The sequence below is a fragment of the Calypte anna genome, chromosome 4B, assembly GCF_003957555.1.
Source record: "Calypte anna isolate BGI_N300 chromosome 4B, bCalAnn1_v1.p, whole genome shotgun sequence".
Taxonomy (NCBI): Eukaryota; Metazoa; Chordata; class Aves; order Apodiformes; family Trochilidae; genus Calypte; species Calypte anna.
The window spans coordinates 355632-375814 of record NC_044249.1 but is presented as its reverse complement, the minus strand read 5'-3'; the positions used below and the strand labels follow the sequence as shown (position 1 = coordinate 375814).

Here is a 20183-nt window from a genome sequence, read left to right as displayed (position 1 = left end):
CAAGCAGGGGCGACACCGGTACCTGAAGCCCGGGTGTTTAGGGAGAAGATTTTACCTCAGCGGCGACCCGCGAAGAGCAGCGGCGATGGCCCTGTGGTAACGGCGCCTCCCCCTCACCGCCCCCCGGGGCGGAGACGGAGGTGGGGAGGGGGAGGGAGGAGGCGTCCCCTCCTCTCCGGAGCGCTCGCTGCGGTAGGCAGCTGCTCCCTCCGGCGCGGGTTGTCCCCTCCGCCTCAGTAACGATGCTGTCCTAGCGAGGGATGATGACAGGGAGCGGACCGGGGCAGAGCCGCCCTGTCTCTTGCTCGCCTCCCCGGCACTTCCCGGCTCCCGCTGCCGGGCCCGAGCATCGCGCCGCCTTTCTGACAAGCGGCAGAAGGAAAGGGCGGAGGGGCGGCGGTGGTTTTGTGGTGAAGGTTTTGTCCTCTCCAGGTGCTCCGTCCCCAGCCGGGCAGGGCTTTCCTTTTCCTTCTCCTCCCTCTCCTGCCTCCTTCCCCACCACACAGGCTGCCGGACGAGGCCGGCCGACAGCGGGAGCAGCCACCGCCGCCTGAGGGGACACTGACCATCGAGCAAGAGCAGGAAGAGCAAGGAGCAGGGGAGAGTAACCTTCCCCCCGCAGCAGGAGGAGGAGGAGGAGGGGGCAGAGGAAGAGGAGCAGCAACGCTGGCGCCGCGGCTGGAGAGGCGTCAATGGGGGGCCGGAGCCCCCTCCGCCACCTCAGAGAGCCGTTAAAACCCTTCGGGAGCCCTACGGCTACTACCCGCCCCCCCCTTTTGTCAGCACCATGTAAGTCGAGCCCCGGGGTGGGTTATGAGGGCGCTGGCCGGCAACTTACCCGGAGGAGCCTCTCGTGGTACCCGGCAAGTTGTGGCGCTCCACCGCGGGCAGAGCCGGCGCTGTGGGGCGGTTCTCTCCGTCCCCCAGCCCGCCCGGCTGGCAGCGGAGGGGCCTGAGCTGTGCAGCGAGGGACGGAGGGCCGGTCGGTTTGGCTGAGGTGGCAGAGGTTTAGGGGATGATGCGGACGGAGCCGGCTCCGCTCCCTCCGCTCAGCTCCTGCGATGAGGCGGCGGGCAGCACATCGCTGAGGGCAGGCAGGGTGACCGGGGAATGACAGATTTATTCTTTAGTTTTTTTAATTATTTTTTTTTTCCCCTCCCTGACGACTGGGCTTGTATAGCCTGGAGAAAATAAGGCTCCGGAGAGACTTTTTAGCGGCCTTCCCATAACTGAAGGGGAAAAGCTGCAGGAAAGCTGAGAGGGACAGCCCTTTTTACAAGGGCATGAAGTGGCAGGACAAGGAGTAATGCCCTTAAACTGGAAGAGGGTGGATTTAGATTAGTATTAAGAGGAAATTCTTTCCTGTGAGGTTGGTGAGACCCTGGCACAGGTTTCGTGGTTTCGTTTCCCTGGGAAGCTTGGGATGCCCCATCCGTGTCAGTGTCCAAGGCCAGGTTGGATGGGGTTTGGAGCAACCTGGGCTGGTGAGTTTGAACTAGATGGTCTCTAAGGTCCCTTCCAACCCTTGGCATTCTATGAGGAGTACAGCTGCTACAAAAACCTAACTATAGGCTCAGGCAAGCTTTAGAAAACCCATTGCACGTCTTTGTACTAGCAGTGCTAATGCAGACCTTTTATATTTTTTAAAAATATGGAACTAGATTCCACACAGAAATACAGCATACTTGTGTTGAAAAGCCTGAAGTTCTTGAGATACACCTTACCCTATTTGATGTTGGCTTTGGAAATTTCAGTTGTTGTTTTAAGATGCATTCACACATATGTATAATTACTGGCTATGACTAGACTTACTGAAAGAGAAATAAATTAAGTTTTACTAATAGGGATATTAGCTTTTTTTCCTCTGCCTTAAAACATGTAGGTTGTCCATGAATTATTTACTTATTTTTGTAGCATGCTGCAGTTTAAATAGACTTACCTCTGATGAATACTTGAGTATTTTATACTTTCAGGGCAATATTTAGTTTTTAATTAAATACTTTAATTACCGAATGACAAACACTTTATTTTGAGTTTGAAGAAAACATATCCAGCACTTAATTAAAATCACCCTAGAGACAACTGTAAAGTACAGAAATAATTGGAATAGTGTTTAGAATGAAATAACCACAGATAAATGTGAGTGCAGAAATTCTTCACAGATACCATGTGCCCAACAATCCAGACTTAAAGCAAAGGAGTCTTTCACATATCTTTAGCTGTCTGAAAGTCTGTTGCTCTGAAGTTGTTTGTCTGGACTCCCTCTGTAGTTGATGGGATGAGAGAGGGATTAGCAGTAGGCAGGCCACTGTCATTTACCTTATTTCTTGAGGTGCCTGTCTTTCTCCATTCACCAAAGAAGAGCCTGGAGCATAAGTTTAAACGCGGACACTTTATTTTTAGACAGTTGAAGCTAACTTGGATGAACTGTAAGCCATGAGCCCTCAACTTCTGGAGCCCTTTTAGGTTACAGTCCTCATAGAACTGCTGGCATATTTCTTTCTTAAAGATATGCCACCAGGGACTAAAATTTGAGCTCATTTTGCACAATTACAGGCATTTGAGCCTGGAGTGACCTCTCTCTGTTGGAATTGCTCCCCAGTATGAAATTCTTGCCATCCTGCCTTGGAAGTCTATGGGTGAATTGTGTGCAGCAGTGATTGTGAGCCCAGTGGACTGACCAAAAGGCTGACATGAGTCCATGTTGTAGGAATGTGTTGAACTGGCAGGGCATAGGGGAAAAGACCCACAGTTACCATTTCCCCTGTTATGTGCCATGGTCATCCTGGGCATAGCAGTGGGGTTTTACTTGTGGAGTAACATTTTCTGTTTGGTGCTAATCACAGAATCACAGAATCACAGAATCCTAGGGGTTGGAAGGGACCTCAAAAGATCATCTAGTCCAACCCCCCCTGCCAGTCCAACTCTAGGGCCACCTAGAGTACAATGTCTAGAATAATATTGTGTGTACTGAAATGAGTATCTGTTTGCTCATAATGCATTCAGCTTGACACATGTAAGGCCTAACTGTGCACAAAGTGAGTATGAGAATCCTTGACTGGAAGTGTTTGTAGTCTAAATGTTCAGTACTGACAAGCAGTGCAAGGGCAACGAGGCACAAAGTCATGAAGCACCTTCTTTGCCAAGAGGATGCACTGCTTGGTATTTGATGTCTTTGCTCTGAGAGCTGTGACCTGTGCAAGGTACCCATCAATGTACAGGTGGCCAAATATCACTGGAAAAAGTAATTAGCCTTGTATTCCCAAGACTGCAGAGTACATGTTATATATGTTCACAAAGTATTATATGTCCCAGTAGGAAAAATGTGGACAAAACCTGTAGATCAGTTGTGACAGGCTTTGGATGCCTGATTTCCTGAGTCTCTCTGAAATGATAGCTTAGTTTCCTGAATGGAATTATAGAACAAAAATAAGGGAGTGCGTGTAAAGAAGGTGCTTTAAAATTCTTTGTTGCTGCAGCTCTGTTAACTTGGTTCTTTTCTGATGAGAGGTTTGCCTTTTCCTGTGTATGCACAGATGTCCTGTCATCAAAATACAGACCTTTATTTCCCACAGGAATTCAAATGGTTGGTATTTTCTGTTGAGTTAATGAAGAGTAATGGTAGGAAAAAGCTCTGCATAGTTTGTGGGGCAGGGGGGGAAGGAACAAACTAAGTATGTGTATACCTCCTGATATCTCATTGTGTTTTGTTCCAGTTCTTGACTAATTCTTTCCAATTTGGAGCCAAAACTCCTGTGAGCTGACATGAGGGCATTTTGAATGATGAATTATATCGTTTCAGACCAGTGGGAGAGTATAGACCCGAGTCAGACTTTGCAGCTGTCCTGATTTATGCTCTGCTGCTCAGCTGAATAGGCCTCCCTCTTCTGGAAAGCCTCAGTAGTTCTCAGAAGGGAGAAGGAAGCTCCCACTTTATAGACTTGGTGCAGGGTTTGCCAAATAGTGTGGAACAAGCTTCCATGCAAACATAAATGAATGTGACAGTATTTTTGCTGGTGAAGAAACAAATTTATCAGCATCCTCTTCTGGCAGGTGGCTGTAGCACAGCTTGGAGGGATGATAGCAAAACCTTCATCTGTGAGAGGCAGTGAGGCTGGGGGATTGCCCCTGTAATGCTGTCTGTGGCCCTGAGCAGAACCAGGAGCTGCTACCTCACACGGAACAACTCAGCCTTTTCCTGTGATGGCAAACATTTGAGATTGCTTAGTTTAAAGGGTGCTCAGGAGTCATGATCTAAAATGCTGCTTGTATGTATTTGTGTGAGCATTTTGGGAATAGGGCGATTACCATTCTTTCATTTTAAAAATGGGATCTTTTGGCAGAACAAAAGGCACAATCCACATCTCCTGTGTGGCTGACTCCTGTGTTGTTTTTAAATGTGTGTGCGTGTCACTGTTTCCATGATGTACTCACCTGAGCTGTCTGGGATAACTGGACTCACATTTCCTTTTCAGAGCTTGAATAGAATCAAGATCACCAATATTGTACAGTTCAGCAGTGGGGTAAACTGCTTCTAAATTGTTGATACCAGCTGTTGCATTTAACAATTCAGGGAGACCATCCTTGTTGTATAACTCATGGCAGAATGAATTCTGAAGGTTGGTGTACTGCTTCTGAAGTGCTTCCATCCTGCCAGGGAAGCTCTGGTTCCTTGAAAACAGCTGCTTAAGTGGTGTTATGCTTAGGGCCAAGTGAGATGTTGTCCAGATGTGGCAAGAACCGATGTACTGAAGTTAAATGTGACCCTTCTTCTCCAATTCCATCCATCCTTATTTGTGCTGAGCAGCAGAGGCTTAAGGCTTTTGTTATTTTTCTGATGTGAAATGTGAAAAACAGTTGCGTATCTCTGCTGAAGAATTAATATAAAAATAATTAGGCATTTTCTTGCTTAATTTTTTTTCAATATTTAATTTTTTCTGTTTTTAACTATTGGGAACAGTTTGGGAAGGGAGCGTCACGATTTCTGTTATTCCTTTTGTCATCTTGCAGAGACAATGTTGACAATATAAACTTTAAAGGCTTTAGGAAATAGAACACAGGTAATGAATGCCACACTTCTTTCTATTTAATCATATTTTAAGCCAGTCTAATGATATTTGGAATTTTTAGGTTTTTTTGTTTTAATTATTATTACAGTTGGCAAATATTACATGTAAAAGCTGCTGAAATTGGTCAGATAGTTAAAACTGAAATTGTAACCACTCTTACATGCTTTGGGACAGCTTAAAAATATTAGATGTAAGAACAGGAATAGGAGACCTTGTACCTGATGCCTCTAGCATAAATAAGTCCTCTGGCTGCACGATGGTGGACCAGATTTTCTGCATTTTATTTCTCAGAGAGGTCTTGACAATATTTTACTCTTTAAAATATCAAGCAACTTTCATCTTTGTTTTGAGAATATGCTGCAATCACTTCTAATGTATGATTTCTGTCACAGGATTTATAGCTAAGGTAATCCTCCTTATTGGGAAGATATTCTAATGCAACACCTTTAGATGGATCTATCTCTTTTTACAGAAGTCAGATGAGTCACCTTAGTCGGTGGATTTTGAAAGAAAGATAAACCTTAGTGTCATATTTAAAAATATGCTGAAAAATTACACTGAATATATATGGAAGAAATGTATATTTTGTATTTCATAAAAGGTAAATGAGATTCAGGATGGCAATTTAGAGCCTTCTTAAGTCAAGTCGGCGTGAGTCAATTTGTTCTCTGTCTTTCCTGTTTGTTAATGCACATATATTTTTTTTCCTCATGACATTACAGTAAACAACCACATTTCTCTATGTAGGGAAAAAAGGTGTAAGCTTTTAGATGTAAAGAAAGAATAGAAACACAACAGCATAGCAGACAGCAAGACCTTGTTTAAAAGGTAACTATGAAAAGACAGAATGCCTTGCTTTACTTGAGTTTTTGTTGAGGAATAAGGTAGTAGCATACGTTGTCTGTTCACCACGTACACTCTGGGCTCAAATTTAAGTACTCCCATATGTGAAATATGCCTGAGCTTTAAGAGGTTAAATCAATTCTGTGTTTAATGGTCACAAATCCTTTCTGTTATGCCTTTCTCACAGACTTGAAGAAAGTGGTACAGAAGTGGAAAAAGAAAAAAAGGATTCTGTCCTGTTCAGCAGAGCAGTTTTAGCACATGTAAAGTAAATACTAGTTAGCATTACTTATACTGCAGTGCCACCCAGATCATTTCTGGTAGTCTATAAGCACCAGCCATACATGAAAATGAGGAATAATCAAATGCTTTATCCCAGGAGAAACCTGCCCTTGGTAACGAGTGTTAAAATCTCTTCACCTGGTCTGCTCTGAAACTGCCCATCTGTGTTAATAGAAACGTTGTGAGCATAGACTAGCTTTTATGATACTTGCATCTGTGATAAAGTGATTAAGATTTATATTTTGCTGAATTTATTACAGCTGATGGAGATAGCTGGAAGGCCAAACATATCCTTATGACCTGAACTGAATTAGTTATGCCCAGTGAAAACCATTAGGACTGACATTGCTACATATGAAGAAATTCAGTGATGTCAACAGGCATTATTTTAGGCAGTGGTAAAATAGCTAAGCTCATTGTTGAAAGATAACACACAAAAAACAAAAAAACCCAAAAAACCCCAAAAAAGCCCCATCTGCATTTAAGAGGCTCTTGCTCTGGTTGTGTCTTTGAACCTGCAGCAGTTAGGATGTGCCACTTTGGAGGCTGTCCATGCAAGGTTCCACTATATTCACTTAAATGCATAAATACCGTGTGTGCCCAAAGGTGTGTGTGGCATTTTCCCTTGGTTCTGGCATTTTGCAGACTGATGGGTTTGCTTAGAAGGCTGTTTCATGTTTTGCTTTGCCCTCAGCATTTGTTACATGGACCCATAGCTCTCCTTATGCACATTACCTGGGTTTTACACTGGGGGTTTAAAAGGATTAATTTCCTCTTCAGTTTTCTGTCTATACTTTTACTCTTGTATGAGTTTTTTGACAAAGTGACAAAATTAATTTTCGTAATGCACCTGTAAAATGGAAGCCAACTGTTCTTTTTTCTATAGAGGCAGACAGTACTTAAGGGCCAAATTGTAACACTGTAAGGCCTGTCTGACTCTATGCAGCATATATATATTATATATATTCAAAACATGCCCTTATTAATTCAGTTGCAGTGGTATCTCCCTGTCCATGAAATCTGCTTAAGCTAATAGATTAACTGATGGCAGCTGGAAGTTGTCCCTCTCAATACTGAGCTGGACTAGCAAGGAAAGGGAGATTGCTGATGGGTTTCACATTTATTTGTAGACAGTTGTGAAGGGAGGTTGTAGTGTACATAGTGCATTTTCAGGCTTTTGTCCCCTGCTCTGGCAGGCATAATGTTTTTTTCTTCTCCCAGCTGTGACTGCTGTAGCCTGAATACAACTGTTGTTTCAGAACTCACCAAGTAGTTTTTTCCTGTTGTTTCTTTCTTCAGCCAGGTAGCATCTGTCCTATTGCTGTGGATTAGTGAAGAGTCTGGCTCCATCCTCCTTACACTTACCTTTTAGATACTTACAGACATTAATAAGGTCTCCTCTCAGTCTTCTCTCTAGGCTAAACAGTCACAGCTCTCAACCTTTCCCTGTAAGATCCACGAGTTATCTTTGTTGCCCTCCACTGGACTCCCTCCCTGTCTCTCTTAAACTGGGGAGCCCAGAATTGAACACAGTATTACAGATGTGGCCTCACCAGGGCAGAATGCCCCCCTCTACTGCTGTCAGTCAGTATCTTCACTGCTTCATAATTCCAGTTTCTCTTTTTTCTGAATTAGCTTTATCACGCTTTCTTTTCTTCTGTTCCCCTTAACTTTTCCTCTGTTTCTGCTTTTGCATCTAATTTTTGAGGGGAGTTCACAGCCTCTCCAGTTCTCATTATCTTTCCTAAGCAATTTCACTATTCTGCACTCAGGTTTTCTCTTCCAGTGCAGTCTGATGTCCTAATTTTCATTTTGGTAACTCTTTGATTTCCCACTTTCTTGATTGCATTACAAGAATGCATGAGGACTTTCAAAGATACATATATATATATCTATATATGTATTATAAATATGTATATACTCATAACATTAGATAGCTTCTTCCTTTCAGTTTCTGGAATGGTAGGTGTATAATAGAAATAGACCCAACATAACCCACAGCATTGCAGAAGCCCAGTTGGAATGAGAGCTGGTCCCCATTATACGCTGAATTGCGTCTGGAATCTGTGAGCAGTTTAGCTGCAAACATTCAGAAAGTCTGTTCAATGTGTACAAACTGCTGTTTTTCAAATACTTGTGCTTTGTCTAAATTGATTTGTGGGTAGAATCTTCCAGATTTGGTTGATTTTTCTAGTAGTAAAACTAGAAGGCATGCGGGCAGAGTTCACTGGATATTGCTTGGCAAGACATCAGGAAAAATTTTTTTTTTCACCTCATTTATGTGAACTATGATACAGTGTGCATAACTATTGCCTGCCTTAAGTGATCAGCTTGAATGTTGCCTGTGTTGGACAGTAATATTACTACTGCAAGTAGCATAGTAGATGTGTTTTTCATTTTATGTATATAGGTACTGAAGTGAGTTGGGAGGGATTTCTGAAGAGAGGTGATGTCTTATAAAAATTAAATAAAATAAAAAAAAAGCCCATGCTAAAACCCAGAAGTGAGCTGTGGCAGTGAACCTGGACATGCCTTTAGGTTGCAGACAAACAAGCATGAAGGCAGAGAGGCTAACAGCAAAAGATACTTCCTGTCAGTAGACAGGCAAATGACAAGGGACAGAATAAGTCATTGTTTTTGTAGCCACGAGAGAAGTGGAAGCTACAGATAATCAACACAGCCAAATCCTGTTACCTTTTTGGTTTTTTTTCACTAGGTATGTTGAAGAAAGCCCTTCTCTGAGGCGGATGACGATGATGAGGGAGAAGGGCAGGCGCCAAGGCCATCAGGGGCCCGCGTTCATGTTCAACAACAGGGGCACCAGTCTGACGGCTGAGGAGGAGCGGTTCCTGGATGCCGCTGAGTACGGGAACATCCCCGTGGTGCGCAAAATGCTGGAGGAGTCCAAAACACTGAATGTCAACTGTGTTGACTACATGGGCCCAAAACGCCTTGCAGCTTGCGGTAGGGAATGAACATTTGGAAGTGGACAGAACTTCTGTTAAAAAAAGAGAACTTGGCACGAATCGGAGATGCCCTGCTGCTCGCAATCAGCAAGGGTTACATTAGGATAGTGGAAGCAATTTTGAATCATCCTGGGTTTTCAGTAAATAAGCGACTGACTCTGAGCCCTTGTGAGCAGGAGCTTCAGGATGATGATTTTTATTCCTATGATGAAGACGGTACCCGCTTTTCTCCAGATATCACTCCCATCATTTTAGCTGCCCACTGCCAAAAGTACGAAGTTGTACACATGCTGTTGATGAAAGGAGCAAGGATAGAAAGACCTCATGATTACTTCTGCAAATGTAATGACTGTACAGAGAAGCAAAAGCATGATTCTTTCAGTCACTCTAGGTCCAGAATAAATGCATACAAAGGACTGGCTAGTCCAGCTTATCTGTCCCTCTCCAGTGAGGATCCAGTACTCACCGCTCTAGAGCTCAGCAATGAACTTGCCCAAGGTTGGCCACATTGAAAAAGAATTCAAGTAATGGTGTTTTTCTGTCTTTGTAATTGTTTTTAAGTGGTTGCTATTTCATGATATCCTTAGATGCTTGAAATTATTAGTCGTGTCTTTATTTTTTCAAATGCTTTCATGTTTTTGTTCCTGATTGTGCGTTTTTCAGTACATAAGCCTTTGGAAAAAGATATTTAAAATGAAACGAAATTACTTTTTCACATGCTGTGTACAGAGGAAATTGGAAAAATTCTGTGTGCATTCTAATAACCTTGAAGCAGACAGAAAAAAAAAAATTGGTTGTTGTAAGCAGGCAAGGGTTGGTTTTAGTTACAAATGCTGTAAGCGCAGAAAGCAGAAATGTTCTACTTTTCATGAACATACTGCAGCATTAACCTTACTCCTATTTTTTTATTTGTACTAATTTTGAATGATGTCTTCACATTGTTGAGACTACAGAATGTGGGGAGGTTTGATGCATCTTTTAGAAATGTCACTTGTTCAAAACCAGCTGTTAGACTGATGACAGATTTAAGTCCTGTTATCTGGTTTTGAGCTGTATCTGGTTTAGTTTGTCAGTACCTTGACTTTTCTATCTATTTCAGCTTTTCCATCAGACAGATAATGAATTAGTTATCTATTTTCCATTGCTTTTTTAAAAAAATTATTTTGCAGTTCTGTTTAATACCTTAAAAAGTACAAACCCACCCACCTTTCCCCCTTGCCCACTGCCCTTCAACCGAGCCCCACCAAAAAAATCTAACACTGGTAGACTATTTGTAAAAACAGAAGCTGGACATGGGGAATGACAAATTGGTCTCAGTGAGTAGTGATGTTAACAGCACTGTGTCTGGCTTTAACAAAAGAATTTAATAAGGTTCTTCAGGGTCTGTATTGGGTAGCACTTGTTTGTTTAATATTTTCATAGATGATATGAGAGAGGCAGAAGATTCATTAACTTCCATTAACAGAGGGCAGCAAGCACTGCTGACCCTGTGGAGTACATAGAAGAAATATACAAACTGGAGAAGTGTAGGCAGAAACTAATGAAGTGCACAGGAAGGAAAAGCTTTGAATTTCTGAGAGAGAATAGTTTCAGATGTAGCTGAGATATAATATAATATAATATAATATGATAAGGTTTCAGTGCCGAGAAGGATTCCTGTACTATGCCATACACTAGTGAAGTGTAAAGGTACACTTAAACCTTGCCTCTCCTTCCTTTGCTGAAGAAGCCATTTCATGCCATGCTGCTTATTGTACTTCCTTAATGTATTTTTTAATAAGTATAGGAAAAATGTCAGATTTTTGTTTTTCCTCTGCTGAAAAAGCACTGAATTAAGTAAGCTCTTTGTGAACATAAAATTGAAGAACTGGAGAATTTATCATTTGCATTGAGCCCATTGCATTGTATGCTTCACACAATGAGTAACAGTTATGGGGCCTCATAGAGAGACCATATAGAAGGTTAAGTCTCTGGTGTGCCTAACTCTGTCTTCTTTATCCTTGGTTCCTTTTCAACTAGCCCAGCAACCTGAGAGTGTTAGGGTCTGCAGAGTCGTGTGCCCAAAGTGTGGAGATTTAGGGATTTTCTGAATAACGCTTTTGTGGTCTTGATACAAGCGTGGTTTGGTTTGTTTTGGGTTTTTTTTCCTCTTGTAGTTTCTTAAAAGAGAATTTTTCATCTGGGTTGGCACCTCTGAAGTTCTACCATCTGTCTTTTTCTTTCTGATACCGCATAAAAATTTTTGTATTATACTTGTGTTCAGAAACACTGGTGAGCTTAGTGACTCCATTTGAGTATTACACAGTTACTTAGGAACTGAAAATGCGATCTCAGCCATGAAAAGATGAATTAAGGCAAGCTATATCACTGTGGTTTTTTGTTTGGGGGGGACTCTCTCTAGGGGTCGATGTAGATGATTAAAACTGAATAGAAAAATGTCAGTAAAAATATAAACTAATGGCAAGCTCATGTATTACAGGTACTAATACCATGAATACAAATTTCATCTGAAAAAGGATTGGCGTTTTTGAGAACATGGTTTTTTGGTTGAGCTACTCATTTCAAACCAGAGCTTAAGCAACTATCTCACTTTTAAAAATGTTAAATTGTCACAGAATAAACTATTCTGGTTTTAAATTTTATCATTTTTCTTTCCAACTTTGTAACTGGTATTCGTTGATATTCTGGGATACCTAAGAATCCAAGAAATCCGCTATTTTCACAGATTTCAGTATTTTTGATACCACTTACATAGCTAGCCATGTGTGCAAGAAAATTCAGTTTCAGCGCCTAGAGCAGTAACTGAATCTGGCATCTTGTGAGCATGGAAATTCCATCCTCTCATCAACATCAAAACATTTCAGTGAAATGATTATTCCTCCAAATGACATCACATCTCTCTTTTCTTTCTGATTCTTATGCATCTCAGAGTGCTCTTCCTGTTTCTACCAGGCCTGGTAGGAGAGTTATTTGTTTTCCTCTGTCATTGCTGGTTGGCTACCCTTCCTGGGGAGAAGTTGTAGTGGAAAAGGGAGCGAGGGAATAGAAAAATGAAGAGGCAAGGAAGTTTTTAGCATCACCATTAAACGTCAGAGCAGCTGATGGAACTTTCCTTTGGAGTCACCACAGAAAAAAAAATAGGACTAGGTAGCTAAAAAGCCACAGAATAGTCTCTGTATACCTGTTTTCAACTAGATACTGTCCTGGGTTAAGCAAACTCGGTTCTCCCAGTGGAAGTTGCACTAGCTGGTATCATGTGAGAATTTGGTCCAACACAGCAAGGATCAAAAAGGTTGTAGTCCTGCTTTATATAGGATAAATCCCTGACCCAGTTTTGCTAAAAACTCCAGCCAGTGGAACCAATGGAAGATGTAGACGTGCATCTAAAAGCAGCATCTGTCACTGTTCCAAGTAAATTTACATAGTGTTATCTCAGCTGAACTAACAAAGAGTGTTCAAGCTTAATCTATGTTTAGGTCCAGCTTTTAAAAGAACAGGGCCCAGATCCATAATAGCTCGTGCAATGCTGTGCTTGATCTGTGTATGCAGATCCTGCAGCTAGGCAGACTGACTGCCTACGTGATCTCAACATGGCCATTAAAGAGGTTGTGCTCAACATGAGTCTGTGATTGCAAGGGATGTGTGTGCATGAGTTACACATTTGTGCCTAGTCACAAACTGCTGTGCTTACAGGAATGTGACTCATAGAATAGAAGACAGATATGTGAATTTTGTTGAACTGCATTTGATTACTCAGTATAGATTCCCATTGGAACCGTAAACATGAATGAAATCAGCTGAAAAATTTTTATTCTTATGCTTAATTCTTTGCACACAGATTGCTGTTTATTTGTGAAGATTCCAGGTGAACTCACAAGGTGGTTTTTAATATTATGAATGAGAACAGAATATGCAGAGTTAGTCAGGCTGAGATCCAATCATTGCCATGTGCCAGCATCTGCCAAAACTGCTCATGAGACACAGTTCTGCAATTCCAGTCATCATCAGGTGTAGACTGGTGTCAGCCATGGTACCTATGAAATGCAGATTACAGGCTGATATTTTGATGCTACAAATATGTCTGTGTAACCTAGTTTTTAAAATTTTATTTTATTTTTTAGGGAGAGATAATTTGAGATGATACTACTAGTCAGACCATCTGAGTTAGGTTGTGAATTAAGTGAAGAAGTACTTTGTTGATCAAGGAAACAGTTCTGCATTGTGACGAGATACAGGCAAAAGTCCCCACTGTATAAGCAGGTCTATTGATGCCTTAGCACAGTGTTCCCATGAAGATTAGCTTCATGTTAATGAACTGGAAATTGGCACAGCATGTAGCAGAGGTTTTCAAATATGGATACTACCCACAGGGAGCTCTGGTAGCCTTGTTTAGGATGTGGAAAAGAGTAGTGATCTGGTGGTTTCATTTGTATCTTCTCAAGAGTATGCAGAGGTGTATGTTGATGTCTGAGGTGACAAATTCTGGTTTCTGATACTCATACGACACCCTAGAGATAGAAGATTAAGAATTAGGTCCCATAGATACAATGTGGGTAGTGTTTGTCTGTCTAATTTTATAAAGTGATTGAGTAGAATGAGATAAATTTTATTTGCTTAAGTAAGTAAAGACCTGGAGAGGGAAATCTGACAAGTTTCCCTAGTGTAAGATTCAAATCCTGAGTCATAGATTAGCAATGCAGTCAGGTCTGTTGAACTACTTGCACTGTATGTAGAAGCCTTCATGTGATACTTCAATCTCAGTTTGTCCCACTTTTGCCAAAGTAAGGTGTTTTTATACCACTTTGACATTTGAAAATACCTTCCAAAATTTATTCTTTTTCTTGTTTGTACTAACTGAGAAAACTATCTTAACTGATCTTTTAAACTGTGTGTGTCACTACAGCAGAAGCTTAGTTGAATATTTACATTTTATGAACATTATTCTAGGCAGTGCTTGCATATTGTATGTGTGTGAGAGTTGGTTGTAGCTTAAGCACATGGAAACTTGTATTGGAAGCTGTTAGAGAATGTAAACTACTTGGTAATGTAAACTCTACTATTTACATTTCTTCTGTTATTTTAAGAATAAAATGGTAAAATGGTAAAGGGAAAGGAGCAAGAGTAACTATTTAGCATCTCTTTAGCAAGAGTGACTATTGTTATTTTGTAACTATTAAAAGTCTACTATTTCACCTTCTCTTTCTTCAGAGAAAGAATTTCCTTTGTAAAGGAATGAGAAAAGAATCCTGTAAGTGAAGCCATTCCCCACAGCTGGACAGCCCGTGTTCATTCACGCCAGGACAAAATTTGGGTTTATAGAATCACAGAGTGGCTGGGGCTGGAAGGGACCCCCTGCATGGCCCGGGACACCTCCCGACAGATCAGATTGCTCAAGACCCCATCCAGCCTGGCCTTGAATACTTCCAGGGCCACAACTTCCCTGGGCAACCTGTTTCAGTGTCTCACCACCTTCACAGGAAACACTTTTGTCCTCGTGTCTAACCTAAATCTCCCCTCTTCAAGTTATAGACCACTGCCCCTTGTCCCAGCAGTTTATACATATATTTCTTGGCCTCTGTGATGAAACTTAGTTTCTTGGCAAGACTGTCAAGAATGACTGAACCCCTTTGTCTTTTCTAAGTCTGCTGTTCTAGCCATCATTCTGGAGTCTTCCTCTGCAAGGTTTTTATTTTTGTAGGATCTGGTCTCTGATCACTTTCTTATCTTTTACTGAAAGGCCTCTGCATTCAGACCTCCATGCTTACAAGTATGTTTCACTCCCTTGTCTAGCTTTCTTACTAGACTTTGCCTTTTAAAAAGTCTTAAATCTTAGTCATGCTTATGCTTGCTTATCCTTTCACTGAATTTAATCATGCATCCCAGTATTATTTTTATAATTGGCTCTTCTGTACTGTTGTCCTTGGTTACCAAAAACAAATCTAAAATAACCTTACATCCTGCTGGGTCACTGACTGAATTAATTTATCATCTATGACCAGAGGAAATAACTGGGTCCTGTTTAGGTATCCTGTTAGGACTGGTTGTTTCTAAGGCTCTATCTGGGGTGTTAGCCTTCAAAATAACACAGTACCTAGGAGCTGACACAAGTGTTTCATTTTGATTCATACTTGAATCTGACCTATGGGACTGATAGCTGATTCCTCAAGTTATCCCATGCAATCTCTTTTCCCAAAATAATGTGAAACTGCTGAAAGCATGTTAGTTTTTCTCAAAAAAAAATTAAGTGAGAAAATGATGGGGGCAGAAGCAGTAAGGAGTAATTTTTGAGAAGGAAAGAACCACAAAGGAAAAGTCTGTACCCCTCTGAAGTTTTTTTAAAAAAGAGAGTGTCTGAAAATTAACAGTCAACACAAAAATAGACTAACAGAGGGCTTAGACTGGACTTCTCACAGCCTAGTGGGGGAAAAAATGAAGAAAAGCTATGAAGTAGTTGAAAAAGAAAAGCTTCAGAAGACTGGAACACTTGATAAAAGGTCAATTTCCATGTCCAGCTATAGCCTCATGTGAGGAAATCAACATCTGCATCTCAGATTAAAAAGTCTCTTAAAAATTTAAGTGGGAGGAAATGGACACATAAATGAAGACCAAGGTTTCTGCTGAAGCAGGTATCAGATAGGAACTTAGAGGTAATGGCACAGGGGTGGTGTAAGACATACAAGCTTAAGCAAAAGTGCCAGCAAAGATTGGCAGCAGCCAACAGAGTTACTTTAAAATTTTGAAATGTAGCCACAAACGTTTTGGTAGCAGAGAGAAGAGATCAGATACATGGAAATCTTCATGATGACAGCATATATGAGCAGCTGAGTAGTTTAAAGATAGCACCTGAAAGATAGACATAAGGTTGCTCAGAGGGAGGCAGCAAAAGTGAGGATGTGGAGAGTTATCCCTGTGAGCTGCATCACAAGGTGTAAGGTATGACCATAGCAGAACACAGCACAGCTGCACCCCGGGGGCTGTAGGTTAGTGGCTTGCCAGTGATTCTAAGCACGTGTGTCACAGGCCATTTTCTTTAACCCTTCTGTTTCAGAATGACTATCGCAAGCTGTCTATGCAGTGCAAGGATTTTGTGGTGGGTGTTCTTGATCTGTGCAGAGACTCAGAAGAGGTGGAGGCCATTCTGAATGGGGATTTGAATTCGGAGCCTGTTGAAGCACAGAGACACAGAGCATCACTGAGCCGTGTGAAGCTGGCCATTAAATACGAAGTCAAAAAGGTAACTCCTCACAGACAGTGCTTTCAGACAGTGCTGTAGGAACAGTGTCATCTCCTTCCTCCACAGCCAAAAGAAGACATTTCAGTGGAGCCAGATTTTCACTTAGCGAAATCAGAAAAAAAAACCAAACAGAAATTCAGGATGTGTCTTTCTGCCAGTCGGCATGAAAATATCTAGATCAAAGAGAAAGCTGTATTGGTGAAAGTGTTGGTTTCAACCAGTGACAAGAACTGGTTCGTGCATTATTTATTTTTGCTACTTTTGCTTTCTATCTTAAGTAACTTTATCAGACAAATAAATTCTGGGAGGTAAGATTTGCATCTTTCTACTAGTGTTCCTATTAACACATAGGTCTTTTTTGGAAAAAAAAAACAAAACAAAACTCTTTTACTGGTTTGAAAATGGAAAAGAGAAGTCTAAATTCTCAGTAAGTATATTATTTTAAAATTTATTTAGAAATATTACACTAAATGAAGCATCTTGTCTATCTGACTATAGTGAGAAATTCTACATGAGTTACTGTGTGTGTTCTTTAAATAATATTTTAAATTCAGTCCTGAAAATGCAAGTAATATATCTGGCTAGTTAATCAGGTCATTTCAGTCCTTTATCTTTCCACCTGTATTTATCAGTGTTTGGTAAAAGGTAATGTGTATTCAGTTGATACTTCTTTCCAAGTTCCTTTTAGTGAACAGGTATTTGGTGAATGAATGTTACATGCTGAAAAATTGAGCTGTGTGTCACACATTTGACATAATTTATATCCTTTCAGTGTAGTAGTTTTGAATGTTGTTCTTTTTGAAGATCTCACTACCCTGGCACAGAAAATAGTTAATAGTGCATCCTGCTGTGAGGGGACTCGAGATACAGCAGTCCCTATGTATTATTTACAGCTACCTATTTACAAGGTTATCATAAATCTCCATTTTTAACAGCCACAAAGGTTTCATCATCTCTGCAGGAAGTAGGGTGTCTTTCAGAATAAATAACACTGTATGCTGTGGCCACCTGTTGAGCCAATCTGCCATGTAAAATGAATTGTGAAAGCAACCTGCCAGAACAACTGGGAAGTTCTGGTCTGTAGTATAGCCCCAAAATCAGGTTGACAAAAACTATAAGCACAAATCTCAAACAACAAATAATTTCTCCAATATAAAACTGGTCTACAGCATATGAACGATGAAAATTCAAGGTATAAATATAAAAGTATTAAATTAATTTACAAGAATGGAACAGGGAAGGAATCAAAATACATAAGCATGTTGTCAAATCTAAGTAACATGAGTTCTTTATTTTATTTCATATTAATGTTAGCAAACCTTTGCTGAGTCTTGTGTCTCAGACTTCCTTGCTGAAGACTGTGTTTTTTTTCTAGGAGGTATTTGCCACTGATTAAAGGAATCACTGGTCTATAAGAATAATAAAAACCTATGCAGTGAAAAGACAAAAAAAGACAATTCCGTGTAGATAGCTTGTTCTCTTTCAAGAGATTAATTATTTGCATATAAACTCAAGCTTTTTGCTCCAATTTGTGACAAAAACAGTTCAGAACCTACAAGAAAAAAATATCTTGGTGGGAGAAAATAAGTATATGGTACAGAGTTGTTTCTGTGTTTACATTGCTGTTGCCTGCAAAAGACCATTACAGAGAGTGTGACAAGTATTGAGCCAGGAATGTCCCTGCCATGGTGGTGCTTTGATGCTGAGACTGGCTCCATTACAGATGTGGCAGGTAATAGCAATATTCTGACTGTAGAAGAGATTCAGATGTGGGATCTCCACACAGGATGCTTTCAACCCTACAGCTGTAGGAAGAAGACAAGGATGTGGCTTCTGTTTCTTGGCTTTCAGTATTTCTAGCTGTGCTTCTGGGTCAGGAGTTCACTGATAGGGAAATGGAGTTGTTAATTCTCTTTGTAACGAAAGTCTTGGACTTAATACCTGAGGCACATCTTGTAAACAGGGTATGATTTTGAAGCTGAGATCCAGAGTGAAGCTGCAGCCCTAATGGACTAATGGAATTAAAAAAAAAAATAAAAAGCAAGACAAACTGGTTAGAACAAGTAGTCTTGCTTTGTGTGCTGAACTGCTGCTGCAGTAGTGCTTTTAGTATTGTGTCTTAGTACTCAGATTGCTGACATTTCAGAGAAGTTGCTCACACTTAGCCAAGTTCTGCAGTTCTTGCTGAGATAAAAATCAGAGTGGGATTTCCACATGAAATCAGTAAGAGCTTTTAGTAAAAGCACAGGATTTAGTTTTCAAACACTGAAGTTGTAAAACTGATAGATAAGAAAGAATATGCAACATTCTCATTGTGTGTTTGTGTATCAGAGTGTGTCAGGATATGTTCCTGTTATGCCTAAACTCAGTCATTATGATTTTATGAATAAATAACATGATAATCACTCTTAGTGATACGTAAAAATATTTACTTGTTCGTTAGTCATGCAGCTGATTGCATCTGAAGTGTTACAGTCAATTATGCTTCAAAAAGCTGTTAAATTAAATTGGGATTTTGATTTTCAGTGACCAAACAATGTCCTCATGCATTTTTGTTACTCACTGGGGTTTGAGTGGGATCCCAAAATATAAAATCAATGTGTAATGAAAAGTAAGAACCTGCATAGAAAGTAGGCTGAAAGAAGAGAAATGCAGAAGTAATAAGGTTGTAAGATGGTGTGACTGGTAGGTGAAATATGGTGTGAATCTGCTGTCCTTGGAGGAGATTAAGCTGGGAGGGAGATAGATATAAATGGGGACGGGAGGATGGGAGCAAGAAGAGGTTGCAGCTGCTAAAAAAGAAAAACAAACAAAAAAAATCATAAATATACCAGCAGAGCTGGAAAGAAGGATGAATTTCAGAGCTTTTTATAGGTGGGAGAAGTGACATAAGTTACTCTGAGGGCGTGGAAGTGGAGCAGTTGCCAACAATTAAATAAGTTGCAAGGATCTTCCCAAGAGCCCTTAGACTTACTGCCAGAGAAGAGCTTGTCATAACCATTAATGTCTTATTCACTAAATCCTCCCTTTTCTGGGGAAAATTATATCACAGGCAGATCAAAATGTTGATAGACCAGGAGGAATGTGCAGCACACAGCTCTGCATGAGATGCAAGAGGGCCTGTGGTCTGACTCATAGCCTTAGGTGAGCTCCCCTAAAGCTCCTTTGCTCCTTCTTCCTGTTCCCTCTGGTGACAGGAGGAATGACGTGGGTTGTTTCTTCTCTCTCCCCTACAGTTTTAAGCCTGCTTTTTAGAAATGTCTTTGTAATTTGAAATATAATTATTTGCTTTCTTGTCTTCAGGCACAGATAGTCTGCTGTGGGATGTGCTCCTTGATGCTCTGAGTTGAGAATGAAATTTATATTAGCAAAAGATGAGACCAGGGACATATATGAGAATGCACAAACACAGAAAAAACAGGTTTTTGGGTTTTGTTTCAAAAACTGCCAGGCTACACATTTTTATGATTCATAACCTTCAAAGACAATAGCCTACTAAAAAGAATACAAGAATAGTTCAAGTTTGGATTAATTTCTTAAAAGATCTTTAAAAACTTTGAACTATTTCTGTTGGCCATTCCACTACAGGTGCAAACAGCATGAAAGTGTGATCTAACTGGATAATGAATCACATACAAAATACTTTGGGCCTTAAATTTTAGAGCAAAGTAGATTAAAATATGAAGATTACTTCCTTTTTAAAAGTTCATGCAACAGCTTCAGATTACTCCTCTTCAGAGTTTTAAGGTTCTTCGCTTCCCTTGCCAATGATTTAATTTGATATTTTAA

General features: G+C 40.6%; 1 protein-coding gene across 1 annotated transcript in view; it reads left to right on the top strand.

Moving 5' to 3' along the window:
- The first annotated feature begins 687 nt into the window (after window positions 1-687).
- TRPC3 (transient receptor potential cation channel subfamily C member 3) overlaps window positions 688-20183 on the top strand; it is a 31427-nt gene continuing 11931 nt past the window's right edge. Inside the window, 4 exon segments of the mRNA XM_030450650.1 lie at window positions 688-789; window positions 8911-9136; window positions 9138-9182; window positions 9184-9662. Of these exon segments, the coding sequence (XP_030306510.1) occupies window positions 788-789; window positions 8911-9136; window positions 9138-9182; window positions 9184-9662 (752 nt within the window). The 5' untranslated portion in view covers window positions 688-787.